Genomic DNA, 27,492 nt, shown 5'->3' with positions numbered 1-27,492 from the left:
GCCACAGTACTTGCATCGTGTGTAATACTCCTCTTGCCATGCAGTTCTCGTCCAGAGAATCGGGGCACGGACAGACTTCTTCCCGATATATTACTATGACACATCATTCATGAATCTGCTCCTGCAGATTCAAGGCTTCTCTTTGGCCAGTCACCTTTCAACATGTCTTTACTCTTCACAGTGCAGTTTCTGTCTGAAACACAGCTGAGGTTACTGGATACAGTACAAGATACCTCGTTAAATTTAAATTTCAGATAACTAAATGTAGACATCCCAAATACTACATGGGACATACTTAAACTAAAAATTATTTATTCTTGGGGCATCTGGCTGGCCCAGTCAGTGGAACACATGACTCCTGATCTTGGGGTTGTTTGAGCCCCACACTAGGATGTGGAGAGTACTTAAAAATAAAATCTTCTCTCTTAAATAAGTGACTAAAATCTTAAAGAAGAGAAATAATAAAAGTTATTTCTTCTTTACCTGATGTTCTGCTGTAACTTGGCAGCCTGTGTTTTTATTTGTTAAATCTGGCTGTCTAAGCAGAGCCCCAGTGTAGTCTGCACACAGATCCTTGGCTCAGTAGATCACCTGTATTAGGCACCTCACTCATCTTATGCACACAAATTTGTCCTTGCTCCTCACTCTTTACATTTCTTAATAGCCTGCTAGATGTGTCCATCCAGATGTCCCATGACAAATGTATCTCCCCTCTCCCCTTCCACTACATGCAGTCCCCTATCTGCCATTTCCTCTTTCTCTCGGTATCTTATTCTTCTACACTCAAATGACCAGCTTGGGCTCCTCTTTTTCCTTCCAACGTATACACTTAATTATGTTAATAATTGTATTGTTTTTCTGTCCTCAGTGATTCTCCCTTTTGCCCTGGCCAGTTCTGCTGCTAGTCATGGCTCTCATAACCTCACCCACGGTCAGCCAGTGGTGTCCCAACATGATGGCTCTGCCACTTACACCTTCTTTTAGGAGGGAGCTTGACCTGAGTGAGCTCACTTTTCCTCATTTGTAAATTTGGAGCTAAAACTGCCTCCTTACCAGGGATCTTGCTAGAATAAAATGAGAGACTGTATGTGCAAATATATGGGGCAGTGACCAGCACTTGGTAGGTGCTCAAGACATGTTCATAAGATGCTGCTTTTCATACACCATTATTCTGTACAATGCTCCAGGGGCTCCCATGGGCCAAAAGATGTGCCCACACCCCTCACATGGGCTTAAGGCCTTCCAACCCTGCTGTACATTTCCAGACTCATCTTCTGAAACTCTGTCAAACCAAACTGAACACATTCTGCATAGTCTTATCTCAGTGTCTGTTTTCAAATACTATTTTCTTTTTTTTTTTCAGCCTGATTTCTAACATAAGCCCCAAGCTGCCCATAAAAACTCTATACCATCTCAGCCCCCTGTTTGTTTTTGTTCTAAGGCTTAAGATATACTCTGGTCAAAACAGAGGTTTCCACCCCTTCCCAAAATAGGTAGCTCCCAACCCTACTGGCAAAAACATAACTTTTGCCCAAGAGACTCTAATCCAAAAAGTAAGCATGATCACAGTATCTTTTCCTCTACTTTATTCATTCCCCTCCCCTCAAAAAGCATACACATTTTCTAGCCTCTGAAAAGTGAATCCCTTACATTGACTGTAATCAGAATTTCTACAGATAGTACCAATTCTATCATGAGATCTGCGTTTTCTGCTTGTTTTGGCTCACATAAAGTGAAATGCTTGGTTAAGAATATGCCACGATGCTAAGAAAGCATTTGACAAAGTACAGCATCCTTTCATGATCAAAACTCTTTATAATATAGGAATAGAGGGTATATACCTCAATATCATCAAAGCCTTCTATGAAAAACCTACACTGAATATCATTCTCAAGGGGAATAACTGAGAGCTTTTCCCATAAGATCAGGAACACAGCAAGGATGCCCACTATCACCACTGCTATTCAACATAGTACTAGAAATCCTAGCCTTGGTAATCAGACAAAAAAAGAAAGACAAGGCAACCAAATCAGCAAAGAAGAAGTCAAACTCTCACTCTTTGCAGATGTTATGATACTTTATGTGGAAAACCCAAGACTCCACTCCAAAACCGCTAGACTTCATACAGGAATTCAGTGAAGTGTCAGGATATAAAATCAATGCACAGAAATCAGTTGCATTTCTATACCCAACAGCAAGACAGAAGAAAGAGAAATTAAGGAGTCAATCCCATTACAATTGCACCCAAAACCATAAGATACCCAGAAATAAATCTAACCAAAGAGGCAGAGAATCTGTACTCAGAAAACTATAAAGTATTCATGAAAGAAATTAAGGAAAACACAAAGAAATGGAAAAATGTTCCATGCTCATGGACTGGAAGAACAAATACTGTGAAAATGTCTATGCTACTACAGCAATCTATACATTTAACACAATCCGTATCAAAATACCATCAATTTTTTCCAAAGAAATGGAACAAATAATCCTACAATTTATATAGAACCAGAAAAGACCCTGAATAGCCAGAGGAATGTTGAAAAAGCCAAAGTTGGTAGCATTACAATTCCAGACTTCAAGCTCTATTACAAAGCTGTCATCATCACAAAAGTATGGTACTAGCACAAAAACAGACACATAGATCAATGGAACAGAACAGAGAACCCAGAAATGGACCCTCAACTCTATGGTCAACTAATCTTTGACAAAGCAGGAATGAATGTCCAATGGAAAAAAACACAGTCTCTTCAACAAATGGTGTTAGGAAAATTGGACAGCAACATGCAGAAGAATGAATAGACCATTTCCTTACAGCACACACAAAAATAGACTCAAAATGGTTGGAAGACCTCAGTGTGAGGCAGGAATCCATCAAAATCCTTGAGAACACAGGCAGCAACCTTTTCAACCTCAGCCGCAGCAACTTCTTCCTAGAAACACAGCCAAAGGCAAGGGAAGCGAGGGCAAAAATGAACTATTGGGACTTCATCAAGATCAAAAGCTTTTACACAGCAAAGGAAACAGTCAAAAAAACCAAAAGACAACTGACAGAATGGGAGAAGATGTTTTCAAATGACCTATCAGATAAAGGGCTAGTATCCAAAATCTATAAAGAACTTATCAAGCTCAACACCCAAAGAACAAATCATCCAACCAAGAAAAGGGCAGAATACATGAACATTTCTCCAAAGACGACATCCAAATTGTCAACAGACACATGAAAAAGTGCTCAACATTACTTGGCATCAGGGAAATACAAATCAAAATCACAGTGAGATACCACCTCACACCAGTCAGAATGGGCTAAAATTAAGAAGTCAAGAAATGACAGATGTTGGCGAGGCTGCCTAGAAAGGGGAACCTCCTACACTGCTGGTGGGAATGTAAGCTGGTGCAGTCACTCTGGAAAACAGTATGGAGGTTCCTCAAAAAGTTGAAAATAGAGCTATTCCACGACCCAGCAGTTGCTCTACTGGGTATTTACCCTAAAGATAAAAATGTAGTGATTCGAAGGGGCACGTGCACCCGAGTGTTTACAGCAGGAATGTCCACAATAGCAAACTATGGGAAGAACCTAGATGTCCATCAACGGACGAATGGATAAAGAAGATGTGGTATATATATATATATATATATATATATATATATATATACACAATGGAATACTATATAGCCATCAAAAGAAATGAAATCTTGCCATTTGCAATGACGTGGATGAAACTAGAGGGTATTATGCTAAGTGAAATAAGTCAATCAGAAACAGACAATTATCATATGATCTCTCTGAGGAATTTGAGAGAGAGGGTGGGGTGTCCTGGGGGTAGGGAGGGAAAAAATGAAAAAATCCAACAAGATGGGATCAGGAGGGAGAAAAACCGTAAGAGACTTTTAATCTCTCAAAACAAATTGAGGGTTGCTGGGTGGGTAAGGGGGTAGGGATAGGGTGGCTTAGTGATGGACACTGGGGTGAGAATGTGATATGGTGGGTGCTGTGAAGTGTGTAAGCCTAATGATTCACAGACCTGTACCACTGGGGCAAATAATACATCATATGTTAAAAAAAAAAAAAGACATCACATATAATCTAATTAGTAGGTCTCAACAAACAGTGATTTAGTTAAGTAAATGAAAAATAGGGAAGGTAAGTTTGTTGGTTCTTCGGTTGACTTTAGAGGAGGTGGTCCCAGCAGGGGCTGTTTTGTCCCCCAAAGTAACATTTGGCAATGTCTAGGGACATCTTTAGTGGCCATAGCTATGGAGGAGGAGCTACTGGCATCTGATGGGTAGAGACCAGGGTTGTTACTAACCATCCTACAATGCCCTGGACAGTCCCCACAACAAAGAATTACCCAGTGTAAATTATCAGTAGTGCATAGGTGGAGATCCCTTGCTATCAAATATTAAGTCAATAAAACTTTCTCTGTGGGAAAATTCTCAAGAACATGATCTCTGCTATAAAGGAGAGAAGGGACATTGAACCTCTCAGAACAAACTAAAGGATAATAAAATACACAAACTGATATAACTAATTAGAATGATATAAATGTATAGACTAAGAAGGGAGTAAATGAAGTGATTATAGTAGAATGAAATCAGAGTAGCTTTTGGTAATAGTCACTCATTCTATCTTCTAATATGCTTCCCTCCTGTTTTGTCTTCTCAGTCCTTCCTCTACCTGGCCTGGTATATGACTATGTCTGTTCTTGGACACTATAACAACTTTTTTTTTGCTGCTCATCTTCTTGACATTGCTATGGGATTTAAGACGCTAAGAACCATCTTGTCATCAGTAACTCACAATGGCAAGCAGGTAAAAGTTGATCTTTTTTCCCTCCTGCAAAAACCAAAAACACCCAACAAATATACTAACCTAAATAAACCCAACCTCCAATGGCAACGTACAGATTTTTGTGAATGGAGGATCTGTACTTTTCTTTTATAAACCATGAGAGTTATTGAGAGTCCCCCTAAACCCACATTCAAGTTTGGGCTTGACTGAATCGCTGAGTGACCTTGGATAACAAACTTACTTAACATTTTTAAAACTACTCATTTTGTAAAATGAATACAATAAAAGTACCTGGCTTTTAGGGTTTGGGGGAAAATTAAAAACATAAATGTGTGGGTGTTAGCACAGGCCCCGGCATATTCAAAACACCCCCAGGAAATAGTTCATTTTTCCCCAATGCAATATTTACTCCATTTGATACCAGGGGGAACCAAAATGTCATAGCATCCTGAGCCACAAGTTGTAACAGTAATAAAACACGAGATGCCACGTTCTTATTTTAACGTAGTATTTCAAAAGTGGGTATCTATGTATTCTTTTCACCACTTTTAAATTGGGTGGAAAAAAATAATAATGTTTCATACTTGACAGGGTCATACTTACAGTACTTACCTAATAATGGTTTAGTTCCAGATGATCAATTTATGTTTTAATGGAGTCCAACTGTAATGCCATTTTACTGTAGAAGCATGTATTAATCGATTCATTCTCTATCTAGTATCCACTGGAAGGTAACACATTCTATGTCAGTTATTTGGCTTAACAGAGTCCTCTCCACGAATTTTATAATCCAGCATATTTTTAAATCCATGCCCCTGCAAAAAACTTGAATCGTGTCCACTGTTAATTTCACGTGAGTCACAGTTAAATTTTCAGGATCTTTAGTTTCCCAAATTTCAACGCATTGTTCTTACATGTCACTTTAGTTTCTGAATGTATGACTTTAGCAAAAAAGTATATTATGCTTATTCACTTACAGTATTGAGTGAATATCAATATCCTCATATATTTAAAAAACTGGAGATGCTGAATCTATTGTGTATTTTCACACAAAAGTTCTGGCACTAGTTTCAATTAACTTCTAAAATTCTCCTGTGGTTATTCCTTTTCCTTTTGAGCTATCAGTTTTTCATTTGCAGCAATATAGAGAGCTTCGTAGTCCTTATAGGTAAAACATGCAGAAATTTACAGTGGCATTGTACTTAATTTGTAAAGTGAATTAAGCCCTCTATTCAGATAACATGTTTCTTCCAGTTAATTATAAAGTGATTTTTGAACGACTTAAGATGTGCTGCCACAGGGCACAACATAGGGATTCGCTGTAGCCAGAGGAAGTAGACAGAAAAAAGAATGCATTTTGGTGTGTTTAGAATTTCTGTGATAAAACCAGAAACATATTTTCACCAACCTGGTGAAAGTCATGTTTTCAACATATACATACTCTGATCAACTTGCACATGAAAGTAAATCAGAGTTTATTCCTATTCCAGCTGTAGTATGCATTTACTAGCCAATTAAGTAAGCAATTATTGTATAAAATAGTCTGACAAGTTGATAAAATAAAGAGAATATGAAAATAAATCCCCTCCGGGGGGTGGTGTAAGAAAGGTATGGAGTAAGGTATGGATGCCATTACTTTCCAGTCCATAGATCCAACTATGTGCTCATAGAATGCTTTCTTCCCACACTGATGTCAAATATGCCAGGCATATATGTCTGTCTTTTCTAATGCATGTTCACTGTCACCTTGCTTTCCAGCTTGTATTAACTGTTGGCTTATTAGCTGTTGTTGTATACCTATATACTGTTGTGGCATTCAACTTTTTCCGAAAATTCTACAATAAAAGTGAAGACGGTGATACTCCAGATATGAAATGTGATGATATGCTAACGGTAAGTTCATACACTTGATCTCATATGAATGAAAAAATCCTCCTCCTTCTTCAGTCTGAGTGGTCAGTGTAGTTATTCTTCAGCCATGTGGAAGAGAAAACAGCATGCACAGTAAAAAGTTGTGTCGCAAACAAACAACTGTTTTCAATTTTTTATGGAACATAAAGGACCATTTCTACCATTTTTGCACATCAGCTGCAGCAACCTGATAATGAGGAGATTTCCTGCATAAAGAACTTAGAACTGGGAGGCTCACTACCAGCCCTTTAGCTTACTGGTTCACAGAGTCCAGGACAGCAGGTAATATTTCCTTGGAGACTATTTTGAAGCCTTAGTGACTTGTTCACTTTAATGGTATTAACTGACATCACTGAAGTCCAAAAATACATCTCTCAATAGAACTGTTGGTTTTTGCTTTTATATTCAGTGTCCTGGCTTAAATTATCTTTTTAGTCTTGATTTTAAAATCAGTGGATGTGAAAGTTTTCATATTGGTCTATCACTGTTCTGTAACCCACCCCTCTGAAAATGGCAAATCAGAAGCTACCCAACATGAGATCTTAGATTGGAAATACGTACCTCTAGCTGAAAGGAGGCGAATTCTTCAATGACATCAAATCAAAATAGCTACATAAATGTAATGGGTTAGTGGGGTAAGAGACTAACAAACTGATAGTAAAATTACTCTAGAAAAAATAAACATCCCAAAAGAATAGTGAGAGAGAACTAATATTACAAAAACTATGATAAATCTATGGGGCAGGATAGAGTCTAGAAATACATTCAGATACACTTGGGAAATTAAAAATATGATAAAAGTGGCACTTGAAATCATGACTGAAGAATTCAATAAATGGTGTTGGTACTATGGATGTGCTTTTGAGCAAATTTTGATTGAAAATTGGTATCAGCCTAATTCTTTAAATAAAAAATAAATTCTGAACAGAACAAATATTTTAATGCAAAAAAAATTAGAATTTGACTTTTGAAATCATAACAACAATTTTTAAGTGGGAAATGGTATTTCTGAGTATGACATAAAACCTGAGATGCCAGGAAGCCTAAAAACTTACTTTAAAAAGGATCAACTATAAGCAAACTATTAAAGACAAATGAGAAACTGAGAAAAATATACTCAACACTATAACAAAGGGCCAGTGTCCTTAATTTACTGAGTCCTTATTACATCACTAGGAAATAAACAAGCCAATAGAAAAATGAACAGACTCTGTCTAGACAACTCATGGTAAAATTCAATCAGCTTATAAATTGGGAAAATGCTTACCCTCTGTTGTAATTAAAGAAATGTGAATCAGAACAACTGGCCGCCCCTTTTTACCTATCAGGTTTGCAAAATATTAAAGTCTGTTAACATCCACAGTTGTGATATTGATGGGAAAACTGGCACTTTCATAAACACGTGTTGGGAATTTAAATCAAGACAATGATTTGAGAAATTTTGCAATGTTGCTCTCACATTTTTAATTGTACTTACCTCAGTTCCACTACTAGTATTGATGTAAATGTTTATTTACGAATATGCTCCTGTATGTCCAAGGATACTTGCTGCTACCACAATTATCAATAGAGTCCTGATTAAGTCATTTATGGCAAATCCATACAACAGGAAAGTAGGTAGCTATTTAAAAATAAGATGGAAAAAAATAAAAAATAAAAGATCTCTACATGTTGATATACAAAAGCATACAAATTGCTTTTAAGTGGAGGGGGAGCGGATCTTCAATAGTATCATAAAATCCTAATTGTGTGTACACACTACACATACACACACACACACACACGAATGTACATATTAGATATGCTACAATATGGACACAGGAAAAATACATAGGAAACTGTTATCAAGCGTTCCTACAGGGAGCAGGACTAGATTAGGGAGCAAACCACTGGTAGCATAACACCCACCAGAGTCACTAACGTGCAACACTTTACAATCAGTACTTTAGAGATCCTTTACCTCCTCTTCTGAGCTGCTTTTAGTATCCACTTTGCTTCTCTACCTGATGACCCTGAAGCCTAGGGATAGAAGCTGGCTAGAGGCAGGGAGGGGACCTAAAGACTGGAGGAGGTGACAAGGCACAGGAGAAACGGAGTAAGTACTAACAGCAGGCCACTGTGTCTCCACGGACTCCAGGGAGATTCATTTCTCTGCCAGGAGAACCCTCTCCCACCCTGTCTCCAGTGGTTAAATCTCAAAGTCCACGCTCCTTAGGTCAGAAGGTTTACTAAGGTCATTCATTCTCAAGGGTATGGTCCTCATGCATTGCTGAAGAATGCTGGAAAGGTAGGATGACTTCAAGGAGTAGTATCGAGTGACCTGTCTTAGGGATTAGGAACAGTGTGGCCTTCATTCCCTAACCTCCTACCACAATGGGTCCCCTGCAATATCGTGGTCTCTCCTTCTAATGTCATGAGTCAGATTTGACCTGTTCAGTTATCCTAATGGTATCCTTGGATGACTACATTTTGAATATCACTCTCAGTATGTGTTTCTACTGCTTTTGTGAATTTTGCCAATGTACTTATTATGAGAAGAATCTGGGTGTGCTTTGAACAAGAGATGGGTTAGGAAGACAACTGCCTTTACAAATTGCATGGGGCAAGTATAGAGAAGGAAGAGAAATAAGGCTTCTTGATGTTTTCAACTATGGGCTCAGGAGTGAGCCTGGATTTTGCTCGGTTGAAGGGGTTTCTGCCCGTACAAGTGAGACTACCTACGACCAGCTCTGTTGTGTGTGTTGTATCTCTAAAGCTTTCTGTCTTGCCTTTGGCTGGGGTGAGGTTAGGGGCACCACAAGGATACCTCTTAGATTTTTCTTGAAAAAGACGACTCAATGCCATGATACAAACAGCTCAGTCATAACTATGTGCGGCTGTTGAGTGGACCATCCAGACAAGAGGCTGTGTAGCTTTGCACATGCTCCCATCTAGCTGATGGTGCTTAAGAACTGTCGCACCAGAGGCCACATGACCTAGATTTCCCTTATAGTGTTAGGTCTCAAAACGTCTTTTAATCTCTTACTAATACTCCTGCTGTGAGGCGTGAACAAGCCAACAACATGTAAGATGTAACTGATCACTTATGGTAGTGCTCATCAGAAGTCACAGCTTAGCACAACGAAGCAGGCAGCAAGGCTGAAGGATGGAGTAGGAGGTGGTCAGGTTTGATTTCTTTCATGTGCTTCTCAAAGGAGAATCCTTCCTTTACATCCACCTCTAGCATTTAGTCTTCACAGGGGAGAACTAGTAGTGTTGGCTTGAGATAGGTTTTCTTCACTCATGCCCTACTTTCTGGGCATCATGCTAAGCTTCCACTGCCTTTGTTATTTCTAGTTTCCTAGGGTATTGTAAGAACATTTTAGGTTTTCTCAGGGTCCTTGATCACCTGCCAGTGTTTCAAACCTAACAGCAGGTGGCGCTATAGCTACAGTTTTTCAGACTAGGTGATGCTTCAGATTTGGCTGGCTCCCCCTCTTCCTTCCTCCCTCCTTTCCTTTCTCTTTTTTTCTTTCTCTACTTACTTATTTATTAAGGTATAATCATTGTCCTTAGTTCTGATTTCTGTGCTGAGAGACCGGTAGTAGATGATTTTTGACGTAGAACCATAATAACAAACTTTTTTGCCTTTTGTTCCCTTATCATCCCCCTGAACAATTTTTTTACCTTAAATCTTTATGGTTCTTGAAGGTGGAAGGTCTCATCTTCTGTAACTTCTTCCTGCTGAATAGGGCATAGAGTTGTCCCTACCTACTCGAGTCAACATTGGTCAGTTAGGGAGTGTATAGGGGAGTTACAAAAGATGGAGGCAGCTGAATCCAACACCGACAGTTAAGAAGTATCTCTGTGGAGGGAAAAAAAAAAAAGTGTCTCTGTGTGTCATCAGGATCATCTGCCCACGTGAAGTCATTACAGTCAGGGACTGTCCCATAGTGAGCTTTGAGGCTCCTTTTACCAGGAGGGCTGTTTTATGCTTAGCTAAAGCCTTTGTTTGCAACTGTACCTCAATAGAGGTGGCTTCTAGGATAAATATGACTAAGGAATAATACCATCAAGACCTCTTTGTTTGAAGTAAAACGTTAATATTCTAATTACAAAGGATCAGTGGCAAGTGGGAGAAACCTTGTCTCAGGAGATAAGGCTATCCCCAGGTGCATCATCCAATCCAATCATAAAGGAAGTGGGGCCATCCATTATCTCCACAAGTCCATTGTTAATCCTGTGGAGTGGGATATGCTCTGGCTTTTAGGGAATAATTTCATTATCCATGCCACACAGAATTGGTCAGGGTGCTAGTTGAGTTACACAATTGTTGGGGAATTAATCCCATTTTCCAGCTGTTTAAATAATTGTGTATCCATGGGGTTCTGTTATTATCCCCACAGAATAATAAGTAAAAGATCGTCTATACAGGAGTTACTGTGGTAATTTCTGTGAAGCTTACCTCAAGTTGTCTAGCTTAGGTAAACTACAAACATTTAAAGACAATCAAATCTAGAATTTAACATCCACAAAGGTGGGTGTTTTTTAAACATTTTTTTTCTTTTAAATAGCCCTCATATCCAAAGATAGCCAAATCAGGACTAGTTTATTTGAAAAAACAAGTCAAGTTTTAACAACCTTGGCCTAATTATTTACATAAACTCAGCAAGAACAGTGAGTGATCATACAGATCTTTTAGAATCTGCTTTGCTAGAACTTTATAAGGAATCTCTAGGTTGAACTTTTAGTAGCTCTAGGCCAGAAGCCAAGTCAAGTATTTGCCATCAGACATGCCTGCAGCACCTGTGGATTTGGGTGGAATTCCTCTTCCTGAGGTCCCCAGAATGTCCTGAGGTTCCTGCACCTGCGAGAAAGTGACATTCTTTACTCACTTGGTGAGGCTGATGGGAACCTGTAAACAAGGTATCAGGCCAACAGTTCCAAGGGGCTTTGTGGCTCCAGGTTTCATAAAGCCAACCTCAATTCCTTAAAGCTGTCGGGTCATATCTGAGTCTATGCATGTCTTTCTCAAATATGACATTCCAGTCAAAGCCTTGGTAAAATGACCCATGTTTCCAATGGTGTCCAGTTACAAGAACAGATTCTTACTGAATTCATGCAAATGATCAGGATTATCATGGAAGAAAGAATACTTCTGAGATCTTTGAATTTGAGGGTATGGGTAGAGAGAAAGAATGCTTTGATTTGTTTACAAATGAGTATTTTTACACTTCTGCAAGTCACAGATATCTTAAGAAAAAGTTTCCTTAGTCTGGAAGAGCAAACATTAGAGAACCAGCAACGTTTCAAACAAGAGTCACAATACTATAAACTTTTTATTTAGTCCCATGTTACTAATACTGGTTTAGCTTGAATGCAGCTTTAGTTAGCTCTGGAAATATTTCAGTTCTGATCTTAGAGATACTGAATACCTGTATTGTCCTTAAAGTCCTTTATGGGACTCTCCTTGAAATGAAACTCATTTTTACCAGAGAGTAAGAACTATTATAAACAACAACAACAAAAAAAACCCCTCAGAAATGAACATTGTTAATGATCTGATAGAAGAGTTCACTATGATATAATTAGACAAGGAAACTCTAATTCTGTGACACATAACACTTTAATAGCCAGAACCAGAACATTACATACCAAACAAGCAAGCCTAATTAGTTATTAAGACTTTGTTCATGATTTAATTCTTGGGGAAGTTTGTTAAAACCTTAGGAGGTTTTAAAAAGCACATGCCTAAATAATTCAGGGACCTTAAAACCTGATAAAGGCAAGACACAGTAACTGGTTTTTCTAGGCAGGAAGGAGAGAAAACAACTATTTGCAGAATTTTCTTATCAAGAGCAGAACAACAATTGAGAATACTTTGTCTTTTTGAACAGAGCGAAAGCGGACTTTCAATCTTATACTAGTGTCTTTAAAATTCATTCATTTCAATCTTAGTCCATCCTGAACACAACTAAAATTCATTTCCAAAGATTTCCCTTCACAAACCTTCTACAACTTTCCTTTGCATTCAGATTTTGTCCCAAGCCATTTCTTTCCAAACAACCATCTCATTTAGGACAAAATTACCTTCTTTTATGTTCAACAAAAATGCATTCCCATTCCTTATCTTTCTTACATATCTCCTACTTTTCCACATACAGAGTTGATTCCCTTATTTCCATTAGTCTTAGTTATAGTTAGCACAATTTTGCACTCTTTAGAAACCTTAGTCTCCAGTGAAGACTAAGGAGTAACCAACTGTGAACTGTTACACCAGAATTCTTTAGATGTCAAATTTGTGTATCAGTTAAGCATAAAACATGTTTACCAACAGATTTAAATATCCTTAGTTCTTTGCAATAAGTCGAAAGCACAAAACTATGTCCAGTAATCAATGCTTTAGCATTTTATCCCATTTCAAAAAGACCTAGCTGTCCAACAAATTTAATTTCATTTGTCATCCAAGCAAAACTAAAGTTTCACGTTACCGAAGACTTCAAAAGCTATCTTAACAATTACCCATGAAAACTTTGAGAAAGACAATTAACTATCAGTTTGTCATCTTTTCGTTAACAAATTCCAACAGAGATAATATGAGCTTATTTGACCTTCAGCAAACCTTGACAGAGTAAGTTTTACATTTAGTGCTGATAACTTAGTTTAAATACTGATTTATGTTCCACCTGGGCCCACCCCATTTTCAATTTTTACCTGAGACACTGGGGTTTGCAAAAGGTCCAGAACGGAGCAGATAAGAGTCCAAGTAGACCATATAGTAATGGGAATTGGTTTTCCTTTAGCATGCAAAAGTTTTAATTCATGACCTACTTTCTCCCATGTCTGTAGGCCTAAAGTCCCTAATATACAGAACCAGGAGTAATGTTCTTTAATTGCTTTTAAAAGCTCCAAAAGTTTACCCTTGCTGACTTTTGCTCCTCCCACCTTTAGGAGCCGCCTCAACAAACATATGTCAGGGCGATATTCGTTTGTGCTCTCTATATTACCCATACCTTGCAGTAAGTACCCACAGCTCACCAGGGGAAAAAGGCACGGCCGTGCCTGGTGTTTTGAGCGTGAAAATCTAATTAAGCCAGCAGTATCCTGAGAGAATTTGAACCTCCTCTCCAAGAATGTAAGAGGAAAAAGTGAAAAATGATCCAAAGTTCCAGAGTCCTGGGCAGAGAGATGATTTTAGCTAGATAGCCAGGGAGACTGGCTTGACATATATAAAGACATTCATCTCCAAAGGGGTGGTTCTAAACTTCCAAGGCACACGGGATTCACCAGGGCAGCTCTTTATGAATCTATAGGTCTGTGGGAAGACCCCAGATTCCCTGAATCAGATACTGCAAGGGAGTTGTCAAGACCTGTGTATTTGGGGGAAAAAACCAACCAAACAAACAAACAAAAAACCAAAAAACTTTCCAGGTGGTTGAGATAAGGAGTCGCTCCTAGGTAAGTAACCAGCTTAGGTTTTTTTATTTGTTTTTTTGTTTTTTAAGATTTATTTATTCATTTTAGAGAATGAGAGCATGCTAGCAAGCAGAGGGAGCGGGGGGAGGGGCAGAAGGAGACAAAAACCTCCCACCTCATATGGGGAGTCCTACATGGGGCTCAATCCTAGGACCCTAAGATCATGACCTGAGCCAAAATCCGGAGTTGGGTGCTTAACCTACTGAGTCACCTGGGTGCCATTATTCTGAATCACTTATTTTACTCTCCCAACATGTAATCTCGGTCTCTATCTCTATTTCTCCCCGTGGCCTGCCCCCACCACCATTTTTTGGATCAGGATAAAGATCTTATAAAGATCTTCACCAGTCCACCAGGAACTGTTTCTCCTGTGTTTCCTACAGCTGTTGCAAACAAGTGCTTAACCCCGGAATGAAGCCACTGAGATGAGTGACTGGTGACAGAAGCCATAGAATAGTAAATCTTGAGAAACAACTGTGTCCAGTGTTTGTAGTGCCAGGCACCCTCCTTCCTTGTGACTCAGATTCTCTGAACAAAGTATATCTGTTTGTCTCCTGGAATTACTTCCCATTCTCCAGGTTTGAGCTGATTTTATGAAAAGGAAGCTGAACAAGAGGTTTCCTGTTTTCAGAAGCAGAATGAGAACCTGACAACTAAAAGCTTGATTGCCCCATGTTTCTGGGTGTTTACCACACTATCTCACAGTCCACCCTAGCAGCCATCTACCGGCTATTTCAGCAGGTAGTGAAGGTTAAGGTTGGTAAAATCAGTATCAAAAATCCCACAAGTGAACCATGCATTTTATTCTTTTAAAATGTACTATCTTATTAAGCCTAAATAATTAAATCCTTAAGACTACTTATCTTTTCAGCATGACCATAAGTCTTTATTGCTGGTGAATGCCTTTTCTGGCATCAGAGTTGCCACAGAATGAAGGTGAGCAGAGAGACAGGGCTATTGCTGGGAGAGGCTAGATGAATGAGATCTGAAAATCTGAGAATAGTAAATAGTAGACTTTGGTAATTTAGCGTCATTCCATGGTCTTGTCTCCAGCTGTGCATGTCTACAAAATAAAAATGAACCATTTGTTTGAGGAAAGACTCAAATTAACCAGGCTCCTAAGAGTCAGAAGTGTGAGTCAGAATACCAACATCCTACTTGTTAAGAGTTTGTGCCACAAGTCAACACAAACTCTATGTTGGAAGCCAAATTATAATCCAAAGTCTTGGTTAGCAAGATTTAGCAAAAGGAAGGAACTAGATGATCTTCATCCCCTACTTGTCAAAGAAGCAGGACTTGGAGAGCTAGGACATTCCAGAACCTGGATGGGGCATTGCAGTGTTACACTGTTGGCCCAATATGGATATAGCAGGAGTGTGGGAGCCAAAGGGCCAGAACTGGATATGGAGAAGTGCTAGACCAGAGCCAGGCAGAGTGTCAGAACTGAGTCTCCAGCCCACACAGGAGTTACATACCTGGCTAAGTATGGTGAAGCCAGGAAAGGATGGCCTATGTTAGTTCACCAAGTAAAGAGTAGGCAGCTGCAATAATTATTTCCCATGCCCACAACTAAGCACATATGAAGACAGATTTAGAGAAAAATATACAGCCTGATCTTTTTTCTTAATAAAAATGCTTATGGTAAAAATAATCCTAGCAGTATGCAAGAGTATAGAGTGAAAATTTCCTCTTCCTATAGATCCACTGTTCTGAGTTTCAAGCACTGTTTTAGACAGTTATTGGAAATTAATGCAATGTCCCAAGGGATATTTTTTTAAGAGACAGTCTTCAAAATTTTACTTCCAGAGTTTAGTTCAGTAGGGGGTACCAGGAATCCCCAGTGTTTATGCCTCTAGATGATCCAGATGCGTAGTTTAGTTTAGGCACCACTGGTCTCATTGGGCTCTAAAGAATGACTTTCCAGGCCTCCCTGCAAGAGCGGCCCCATACCTGAGCTCCAGAACAGTTCTTGGTTGGCTGGGGGTAGGGGTGGGTGTAGAGCTGCCTTGTGATACACTCTGTTCATTGTGTGCCAGACTGACAAACTTCCTTTCTGAGTGACCCATTTTTTTTTTTTAATTTTGTTCATTAAATTCCAGGCATCTGACCCAGGAAACTTTTTAGCTATATCTATCACTATAAGCTGATGAACTATTGAGCATTGTGGTGTCCCCTTGCTGCCGGTTCTATGACTGCACTTTGTGCTTTTTAAGGTGATCTGAGAATTTGAGGTTTATAGGTTGAGGCAGTGAAGTCTCCATGAGAACACTGATCAGTCATGATTTTTCACTCCTCGTTCATCCCACAAGTGATTTATAAGTTCCTGTCATGTGCTGGACCTTCTTCTAGGAACTGATAATAGAGCAGTAACCAAAATAGTTCTTGTAATGAAGCCAATTCTAGTTGAGTGAGAGAGATCATAAAGCATCAAAACTAGGTGAATTGGAGATCCAAGTCTGGATGAATTCAGGAAGGAGACCCATGATGTAAACAGAAATGTTTTTAAGTAATTAGCACAGAGATGAGAACTTAAGTATGAACCTGGGCACACTCCCCTAGGAAGTGTCCTAAATGAACAGAGGTCAGAGAACCCAGTGCTAGGGCACTGGTTCATGAAAAGACAGGGAGATGAAGAAGTGGCCAAGGAGGCTGAGAAGGAATGGCCAGAAATGTAGAAGAAAATCAGGGGATTGTGATGTCTCCCCAAGAGAACACTTTCAAGGCCTTTGCTCCCTTCATTATGGCAGACAGTGGGTAAATGTGTCTTGCACTGGTGGGTGACATCAGTTGGGTAAATCAGAGTGTCTGGAACAGTTTAAGAAGGTCTCTTGGAGGAAGGGTTATTCACTGAGGGTCGCAGGGATGAAAGGAATGCATAAGAATGTAGAATGAGGGGCACCTGGGTGGCTCAGTGGGTTAAAGCCTCTGCCTTCGGCTCAGGTCATGATCCCAGGGTCCTGGGATCGAGCCCCACATCGGGCTCACTGCTCAGCAGGGAGCCTGCTTCCCTTCCTCTCTCTCTCTGCCTAACTCTCTGCCTACTTGTGATCTGTCAAATAAATAAATAAAATCTTTGAAAATCTTTGGAAAAAAAAAATGTGGAACGATTTTTCAAGGTAAGGAGCATGTGCAAACCAAGATCTAGAATCTGGGATAGTTTATCTGAGGGGCATGGTTAGGATGGAGGGTGGTTTGGGAGCCATGACTGATCACCAGAGAGGGGTTAAGTGTCACTATATCTGAGGCCCCAACATGGAGAGTATGAACTTATCCTGAATAAAGATCAACCATGGATGCTTACAGCCACTGATTCTCAACTTCTGATTTTGCCCCCCAGGGGACACCTGGCAATGTCTGCAGACACTTTTGGTTATCTGCAGGATGGGGTGCGACTGGCATTGAGTGGGTGGAGGCTAGAGATCCTTCTAAAATATCCCATGATGAAAAAAAATATCCTATGATGTATAGGACCGACCCCACACAAAGACTGATCTGGCCCAGAATGTCAACGGGGCTGATGCTGAGAAACCCCCCCTGTTCTGCAGCAAACACTTGAAGCTGTACTTATTACTGGTTGCTTTAATGTTTCACACTTAAAACAATGAGCTGTTACTTCCTCCCTGCCTCTCCTCTCCATTATTATTCACATTTGAGTAGAAAAATTTCAGCATCACATTCCATACATGACAGATGAGGGGATGGTGAGGGTTATGGAGTTTGTTTTTTTCTAGTTTAAATTTCTGAGATTCCATCAGATTATATATTTACTTTTACTTCCTCCTTCCTATGTCTATTATGCTAAAAACATGAACAGAGTGATTAAACTTAGATTTGTGGACTTTAATGTGATCTTAATAGGATCACCTTATGCCAGATGCTGGTGAGGTATTTTTCATTCTCTGCAAAGTGTGACAGAAGGTGCTAAGCAAAGTGTGCAGTGTGGAGTTTTGTTTAAAAGGCAGCAGAGTGTAGGAGCCAAGTATCTGCATCACAATCACAGAAACTGAAACAAAAAGAGGCAATGTAGAATGCAAAGATTCTCACCATTTCCAGAGTGAGGATTAGGAACTAGAGGGAGAATCTTAGCTTTGCAGTGTTCCTCAAGCAGTGACTGTTTCTCTCCTTTCCAGTGCTACATGTTCCACATGTATGTCGGGGTACGTGCTGGAGGAGGGATCGGTGATGAAATCGAAGACCCAGCAGGCGACGAATATGAAATCTATCGAATCATCTTTGACATCACCTTCTTCTTCTTTGTGATTGTCATTCTCTTGGCCATAATACAAGGTAAGCATTGTTTTCACTGAAGCACCAGAGGATCTAGAATTTGAGCCACCTGTTGTTTAAGTAACATTAAGGTAGAGTAGGAAAGTCAAGTGCTCTCTGCAAAAGCCAAATAGAATTTTTCCTTTCAGGATTTCTTCATTCAAAGTCTGTAGAAGGAAAATCAAAGAAGCATGGGACCCTGGGTGTAGGGGAAGATAGGTATGGGGCTCTTTTCCTATAACCTGATAAAAGAATCACTTCCCTCAGTTTGACTCTCTGCCCTGCCACTTACTGACGCAGTGTTGGGTGGGTGAGCAGTGTAACTCCTTTGGATCTTTCAAATGCAAATTATATAAATCTCTAAGCTACAGTAGATTATTGAAAAGGTTTTTTTTTTCTTTTAAAAGAAGTGATATTTATACACAAGTATCCAGATAGTACCTAATGCACGATTGTGCTTCCTAAATAATCCGAAGGCTACCATTGTTGGATATCTGTTACGTGCCTGCCACAGGTATTAACTCTACCCTCATGCACCCAGTGAGAATGGTGGTTTTTACATTTCCAGAAACTGAGCCATAACAAGTGTAAGTAACTTGGCCAAAGGACACAGTTAAGAAGTGTCAGGGCTGGAATCCAAACCCAGGCAGGGTGTCTGGACCCAGAGCCCTCACTGAAAAGCAGAATGCCATACTGACCCCTAGTTCTTCCTTTCACTTCAGGGACACTTGCAATGTGGTGTTTTCCTTTCTCAGAAAAATCACTCTTACTTATCTCTTTCTGTTCATCCCTGATCCTGGCTTGAATTAAATGTCTGTGAACATGATACTATCCTCCAGGTTGTACAGGCACAAAACGGTACTGTAATTTTTTTCCAGTAAAGTACACCAAGTTTAAAGGATTCATAATCCATCCTTTCTGTCTTCATTGAGTGTAACAATGATGTGTTTCATAAGAGAGCAAACTCATAAATCCCTTGGAAGAGGTGCAGCCCGTGAGTCCAAGAAAGAAAAGGGTCTGAGGGAAAACAGCGCAGGGCAAGTTAATTTCTGGCTGACACGGTTAATAATGTGCTGGTGAGTTTATCTGTCAGGAATTTGTGAAAAGAATGATTTGAGGCACGTTCCTCAGTTAATATGGTAATGTTTGATTTCCAAATTGGTACTTGAAAATCTCATTAGTGCAGTTTTTGGCACTTTCCAACCAGAAATCACAAGTGCTCTTTCTCACAGTGAAGTAGCAGAAAACATATCCTCTGTATGTGCCAAGGTAACAGAGGGTTTTTCCTGCTCTGTCCCTTCATTTGAAACCCCTTTCCTGCCCCCAGAGAAAAGGCTGCTGCCCTGGGAGGAGTATCGGGTGTGTGCTCACAACTTGTGCCACACTCTGAGCCTCTCCCGGCACGGCTGTATATTTTCCCTGTCCTTGGAAGGATTAGCCAGGGGGCTGTGAATTTAATTATTCTTCTCTGGTTGATAAAGATTAGAGTGTGTTTTTATTGAACACTAGGTTTAATTATTGATGCTTTTGGAGAACTAAGAGACCAACAGGAGCAAGTCAAAGAAGACATGGAGGTGAGTCTTTCTGTGGCTGGCATGGCTTTGTTGCTGTGGGCACTTGTTTCCCCTACTGTCTTTATCCAAGAATCATGAATGTGGGATAAAGTAGGTGGAGGACATAAGCAACAGGGGACTGCCTTAGCCTGCTTCCGATCCAGGCAGTGCATACCACTGACCAGTTTGCTAGGTGGGAACTGTGGGGCTCCAGGTGTGTGCAAAGTAATAAGGCACCATCAGCCCCTCAAGGAGTGGGAGAACCACCCATTCAAAATGATGGATTCACTGGCAAGTAAACAGGCAACTGCAGAGCCTATGTTGAGCCCTTTGTAATAACTCAGAGGAGAACTTTATAGAACTTAGAGGCTGTGGAAAACCAGAAATGGGTTTTATGACGGGGGTTTACATTTTGCAAAGATTACTATGGTTTAAAACATAGGGAGTACATTAGCAACTGGGAAGATCAGGGGCAGAGGAGCAGGCTGTGAGCATTTTTTGGGGCAGGAGATTATGAGGCTCCTGCTAAGAAATCAAAGATGTAGGGGCCAGACGGATTCAAGCAGTACTTTGGAGTTGGCATGACAAGTGGGTGATTGGCGAGATGCAGAGAACAAGGGGTTTGGAGCAAGCAGGAACGATACCTGGATTTCTAGCGTGAGCTACCAGACAGATGGTGGCTCAGTTACACCCAGAGTAACTACGAGAGGTAACAAAGAGGAAGGGCAGGTCCATGGGTGAGTTGTTATGTGTGAGCCCATGTAGTTAAGACATCGAGTGCCGTAAAGACCTACTGCTGAATGTGGCTTATCGCTGTCCACAGTCATTGATCAATAAGGCAGAGAGAATTAAATAAATTATCTTAAATCATCTCTAGTCGAGGCCCTAAAATCTAAGGCATTGTAAACATACCTTCAGTGGTATTAAACAGTTTCTAATTTGCAAGGAAGATGAGCATCTGGAGCCACATGAAGGCCACAATGATTAAATTCACTCCAGTTGATACATAAAAAATGCTAATAATAAAACAGAAAGCCTGCTTCTCAGGGGGTCTTGCATGCCAGTCTTGTGGACGGCAGACCTAAGCAGGTACCACTCTAAGAGATGTGGTGCGAACGAGCAGGGAGCAGAAGGAGCAGCATCCCATCCCTAGAGTAGAAAGTTACCCCAGTAGCTGTTCACTGGTTAATTCTGTATCTAGCACGGTGCCTGGCACACGGCAGACCCTCTCAGGCATGGACTGAACACCCCACAGCCTGGTATTTGATTTGGCCCTCCCCAAATGTGAGTCATGTGTACCTTTCTCCCCTGGGTCATCAGACTTTGTTCAGGTAGGTACCAAGTTTGTGGTCTCAGTCGAGGACACACTGAGTCCTGCCTACCTAATTTCAGTCAATGTCATGAACAAGAGTGATGGCTAAGTCTTGGCCATCCTCACTTAGGGTAGAGAAAATAAGGAAGAGACAGAGCTTTACCGCCATCACTATGGACCCTTCTTTCTCCATCTGTTACTTGTCGCTGGTACCTATGTCCTTTAAGCCTCCAGCAAGATACAGTTGAGGCCACAGTTACATTAATACTCATGTGCTTGGTGCAGTCTTCCCTCATGACCTTATACAATACTGAGTAAACCAAACAGCTGCCCCATTGGTGAGTTGTGTGTTCCTTTGTTTTGCTTTTTGATATCTGACATGTTAATATTTCCCTTTGTCTTCTAGACCAAATGCTTTATCTGTGGGATAGGCAACGATTACTTCGACACAGTACCACACGGCTTTGAAACTCACACTTTACAGGAACACAATCTGGCCAATTACCTGTGAGTGTGCCTGTCTTGGACTCTTCAGCCTCTCCCTGTCTCTCAGAAACGGAAGAGAGCTATGGCTTCCTTTTCTTTATACAACTGGGCTCAGGCTTTGAGAGAAAGACCCACAGCTAGTGGTTCTCTTATCCCCAAGAGGAGGTTCACCTAAGAAAAGAACCTGCAGCCGTTCATGTGAACGATACCTTCTAGAACATGAAATGGAAAGATGGAAAAATTCGAATAAGTGGAATACATGCTTAGCCTCTCAGAGAGCATTGGCCATGTTTCCCATTTCAAGTAGGAAGACTCCAGCTGCTTCCTAGAGATCTATAAATCTCCATTTTTCTTTTCTGAGAACCTAAAGATCTCTTGAGGCACTATTATCTCTTTAGGCACTATATTTTAACAGAGTCAAAAGCTGCATTTTAAAAAAAACCACATAGAAATCTTTTGCTTACAACTAGCCCAAACTGCAGTTTGGTAAAATAGAATTCTTACTTTCTAACCCAGTTTTAGTATCAAACAGAAGAGACGCAGAGTAGCACTGTAGCAAAAGGGGGGGGGGGGGGACAGGCTTTGGAATTCACAGCCATGAGGCATTTGGCAAGTTATTTAAACTTTTTGATCCCTGGTTTTCTAAGTGGGGATTGGAATTCCTGGCCTCTGAGTGAATAATATTGATACGCTTGAAGGTGGGATCTGGCACCAAGCTTGGCAGATAGCAGCTCCCAAGAGGAACAACATGATCTGTGCACACATTTTAGCTCCTCTGAAAAAATACTTTTAAAAAAGTTTAAGTTTTTGGTTCCCATGGCATGTTTTTTGTTTTGTTTTTTTGCCTTGCCATTTGTTCCATTTCTTTGGCCTCCCGACAGTGTGAAGAGTTAGCTTGTAGCCCAATCAGAAGTATCTGTGTATGCTGACATTTCCATTCCATCCATTTCTGATTAGTCTCTCTGTATCTGTAGGTTTTTTCTGATGTATCTCATAAACAAAGATGAAACAGAGCACACAGGACAGGTAGGTAAACAGTGACCACACACCATCTTCTGAAAGAAGTGACAGAGAATCCATACACGGTGGGCATATGTGTGCATGAAATACAAAGAGTTGGAATTACTTTCAGATATTAGTCGCAGTATTTTACTAAAGAAATCCCTGTTATCCTGGACGAGTGTGCAAAAATCACCTTTGTAGAAAGGGTAAAATAGTAAGTTCACATAAAAATTTTAAGCTTTTATTAGCTCAACATGCTGAGTTTGGGGTTTGCTAAGTATAATGTCTTTGATTGCTTAATCAGCAGATGATTTCAGACGAACTTCAACCCACATTATTAGGGTCAGTTAAAAATAATTTTGTATGAAATGTCTAAAGTTCTCCTTAAGTATTTGAAATTCTCCCTCTGCAGATATTTGCCTCCAGTTGTTAATAGTTTGAATTTGAAGGATACAATTAATAATAGTAATGTCTTAAAAAAAAACTTATTTGTGATATATGATTTTAAGAGTTCTTTTAATCATAATTAGATTATGGTCCAGATGAAGACTGATTATGAACAGAAGTGAGGTCTGGTATGGTTAAGAACTCTCTAAATGAATATGGGCTTTTCCAATCATGTAAATTATGCGTAACTACACAGTTACCTAGATATATACATGCAACAAATTTGCGCTTCTTTCTGTCTTCTGTTTTGTGGTGATGCCCAGATTCCGGGGAAAGACCTGATGTTAATACATTTCCTTTACTTTTCCAGGAATCTTATGTCTGGAAGATGTATCAAGAAAGGTGCTGGGAATTTTTCCCAGCAGGGGACTGTTTCCGGAAACAGTATGAGGACCAGCTAAATTAAACTCAGACTCAGATCACCTCTGAAAACCAAAACATACACATTCACTCTTTCTGTCTCGGTCTCTCTCCCTCTGTCTCTGCTCTCTTGGAAACATCCTGCTGAATTTGTGAATTGCCAGCATTCTCTTCTTTCTGGGAGCAGTGAACTCTGTTTCTGAAGACCTAACCATGCTTTCCCCCCCACCTTCTGTATTTTCTTTGAGAATAAAGACTGAAGAATAACCTAAACTCCTACACAGACAAACTAGGAACTGTGGAAAGAACACCGTTTCGGACACTCTCGATCATAATGCCAACAGACCAATTTCCTTCCGAGACTCCTGGAAGTCCCCTTGAGCTTTGGGACAGTCACAGAGAAGCATAACAGCCACACTCATCCGGCCTCTTTATTTCACCATCCTGAAAGGAACTCTCTGATGGTCACAGAGCACTGTAGCACTTAAGAGATTGCTGTGGACACCAGTTACGAAGGGAAATAGTGCCTTACTATATGTGGGTTGAGCTATGCAGAAGATATGTGCATGAAAAAACATCTTTATTTTCTTTATGTCGATTTTTTTCTTTCCTTAGTTAGATTGATTTTGTGTTTTTTTTTTTCTTTATTCTTTTCTCTGGTGGGGGAGGGTAAGAAAAGCAGTTTGTGCGCACCTTTTAAACAAAAAAGACGGGTGGCCTGTCTCAGGACTAGAGGAGGCTCTTCTCATTCGCTAAATTCACATTTACCCTCCCCATGTGCTCCTGCTCTTATTTTGGTAATGCTCTGATGCAACACTGCAACTTTATGAAATCTTTGTATGAAAACAAAAAGACTGCAAAAAAATATACTTTCAAAAGAAATAATTCATTGCATGTTTATTATGCAAGTTTAAAAGAACAAAGAAAACCTCCAGAAGCAAGTTGATCAACGTGAGAGAACTTTCATGATAATTATATTCATAGTAATAAAGTGTCGTGGGCTTACTTGTATATTTGGAGCCAGTGTCATCCACCAACAATGTGATACATTATGAACTTGACAGTAGTTTTGGGTTTTTCTTTCTTTTGGCCACCTGTGATCAGTTGCTGATTAAGGACTTCTTGTCAGGCCATTTTTTTAATATCAAAGCTGAAGCAATATCCATTCAGGGATTTCATCAGTTGCATCAAAAAACACGGATGATAATTATCAATTACTCCATTTTGAGTCCTTTTAAATGTAATGCTTATCTTTACAAATAAAAAAGAGATTCAGAATGGAAGCAAGATCATTTTGCAAACATTGGAGCTAATCTTTTATTACAAGTCTGCTTGTTAATTTTAGAATTGTAAAACTGCTCTGATTAAACTATTTAACTAACATTCTCACTCTCTTCTTTTCCCATTTCACTTACAGTGGGGAAGCTTTATAATAACCTGAGGGGGGGGTTAGTCTAAGGGCAATGCAAACCCCGCCCTAAAGCCTTTAACACCTGCAGATTTCCGGGTGGCTGACAAGTCCCCTGGTTTAGGATTACAGAACCTCAGTCAGCAGGCAGTTTGAATCACCTCCCTCCACCCCTGTCATTTCCCTGACTTGGGGCCATCCTGAGTTCCTTAAACACCACCGACAGAAAAATCACTCTTTCCCAAATCATTTTAAATGTTACACAGCTCTCATTCTAGAAGGTTCTCCCTTGCTCAGGGCAAATTTGTTTCCCTGTAATAGTAGGGGTTCACTTCCTGCCTTCATATGAAAGAGGACTGGTACACTAGGAAGTGGTGTATTAAACACTCAAACACCTTACTGACTCAACATGAGGGCTGTGGTACCTAGATTTTGCATTTGTCTTTTGGTATCACTTTTATTTGGGAGAAAGAATGGAACCAATTTGTCCACACCATGGGAACTCCTGAGCCTAAGGAGGTGCTCTTAGATTCTGAGGAGTCTGAATAAAATAGATCAGTTCCATAAAACATCAGGAAGCATGTTCCCCTTTGACACGAAACACAGCAGAGGAAACATACAGCAAGGAGGAGTAAGTATTTCTCCAGGACATAAAATCTGCTGATAGATTCAGGTCTTCTATTTATAAGGCAAAGGCAGATTTGATATGAAACAACAGCACAGGTGAGAGGTGAGTGAACAAATCCCTAGTCATCACCTGGCCTGGATTTTGCAGAACTGTTCACTCCCTTAATTAATTGCTCCTGGCTTTAGTGCCTGGGAAGGTGATAGTGCTCACAGAGAAGCAAGAAAAAAGCCAAACTCTGGAAAGGAAGCTTCCCTCCACCCACGGACTCTGGGCATCAGTGTTAAAGAAAAAGTAAGGGAGGAGAGCCAGCCACTTTAGAAAGCCACCCACTACCCAGCATCTTCATGGCTAACACTGAAAAGCAGTCACCTCTCCATTCCCTTCTCAAGGCCTCAAGGGAAGAGGAGGCTTTTCTGTATCAGCATTATTAATTCTCCCAGGAAATGTCATAGAAATCAATGAGGCTCTCCACTTCTCTGATTAAACTCAGACTGCCTAATTCAACCTCCAGAATCCCTTTAGAGATTCTGTATTATACAAATATTCAGACCTTCCCAAAAGATGTTATAATGTCTGCATACTTCCATTCGAACACTCACAGACCTTTTTCTGCCATTCTTATTTTTCTCGTCCCCCCCCCCCCACCTGCAGAAACGTCTTGATCCTGCGGAAACATCTCCATCAAACAAATTTGGAATCACAGTTTAAGTTTTCCAAATGCACTAAACGGTACTTAGTTGTTGGACTGATGCTCATAATTTCTCACATGCAAGCAGCAGTTCTTAGCCCCTCAAAACCTCATGTAAAAGACATTGTAATGAAAATTCTTTCTTCCTGACTGTAAAAGTGTATCTATGAAAATGCTACTTTATTTCATATTGCTTTTCATTTCATTTTGCTTAACTGGGATAAGTGCTCATATTTCTTAAACTCCAATTTTCTGGGTGAATATACCAATATGCTCCCCGCCCATTGCTGGAAGGGCTCTGGGTGGCTGTCAGTGTGGCGAGTGCTTCATTTACTCTAGACACAGTAGAGGAGAACTTTTAAAAAATGTGTTTAATATATTTACCTAAGCCTGGTGTAACTTGACATGGAAAGCTCTGGACAGACATTCTCCAAATTATTTTATAGCATCTATTGTGTGGTGAAAAGGAAGACCTCCCTGTCCTCTTACTGGTGACATTTCTGTCCAGCAGTCTGCAATACCTAAGACAGAAGCTGGAAAAGGAGTGTGTCCATGTTGGGCCAAATGCATGCATGGCACCCAGGTTTGTTAATGGCCATAAAAAATAACAACACATTCCTTAATAGGACAAGGTCTGAACTTATATAATCTAAACCCATAATATTCAATTGTGTGCTAATGCAAGTATTAAACAGGTAGCTAAGTAGGTCCTTCAAGTTCCATGTTCCCCAAATCACAGAGAATTTATAATGTCACAACTCAGTACAGAAACAGTAAGCAGTGGAAGCACCACTTTCCTTGTATGTATAATATTTGAGGCTTTCTAGAATGGTAGAGCTGGAAAGGATTTGAGCAATTATGTTTCAGCTGAGCAATCTAGGTAGGTTAAATGTCACAGCTCTGGTTAGTGGCAGAGCTGGGCCAGGTTTCCCTTTAATCTTTCTCCTATTGTGGCCAGAGTGGTTTGAAAAATAACAGGTTCCTTATGACCCAGCAAAAATGAAACTGGAAAGCAGTTAGTTACAAAAGCTTTGATGAAATGTCACCAGTGCTCACTGACATTCTGTGTCTGTGATAAGGAGAATTCTGGAAGTGATTATCAAACGAATAGCTGGTTTCAGAATGCACCACTAAATGCAGCTATTTCTGAGAAAAAACTTAGCATCAATTTTAATCCAAGACAGGGA

At 40.1% G+C, this 27,492-nt stretch overlaps 1 protein-coding gene across 1 annotated transcript in view; it reads left to right on the top strand.

Moving 5' to 3' along the window:
* RYR2 (ryanodine receptor 2) overlaps nucleotides 1-24,967 on the top strand; it is a gene marked incomplete at its 5' end in the record, with an annotated part of 631,749 nt that extends 606,782 nt beyond the window's left edge. Inside the window, 7 exons of the mRNA XM_080822946.1 lie at nucleotides 4,664-4,810; nucleotides 6,548-6,682; nucleotides 18,286-18,442; nucleotides 19,931-19,995; nucleotides 21,693-21,793; nucleotides 22,747-22,798; nucleotides 23,532-24,967. Coding sequence (XP_080679072.1) covers nucleotides 4,664-4,810; nucleotides 6,548-6,682; nucleotides 18,286-18,442; nucleotides 19,931-19,995; nucleotides 21,693-21,793; nucleotides 22,747-22,798; nucleotides 23,532-23,627 — 753 coding nt within the window. The 3' untranslated portion in view covers nucleotides 23,628-24,967. The remainder of the gene's footprint in view (nucleotides 1-4,663; nucleotides 4,811-6,547; nucleotides 6,683-18,285; nucleotides 18,443-19,930; nucleotides 19,996-21,692; nucleotides 21,794-22,746; nucleotides 22,799-23,531) is intronic.
* Between the last annotated feature and the right edge of the window lie 2,525 nt (nucleotides 24,968-27,492).

Source organism: Martes martes (genome assembly GCF_963455335.1).
Source record: "Martes martes genome assembly, chromosome: 14".
NCBI lineage: Eukaryota > Metazoa > Chordata > Mammalia > Carnivora > Mustelidae > Martes > Martes martes.
Note: the sequence above shows the minus strand (reverse complement) of the source record. Positions and strands in the feature narration are given on the sequence as shown.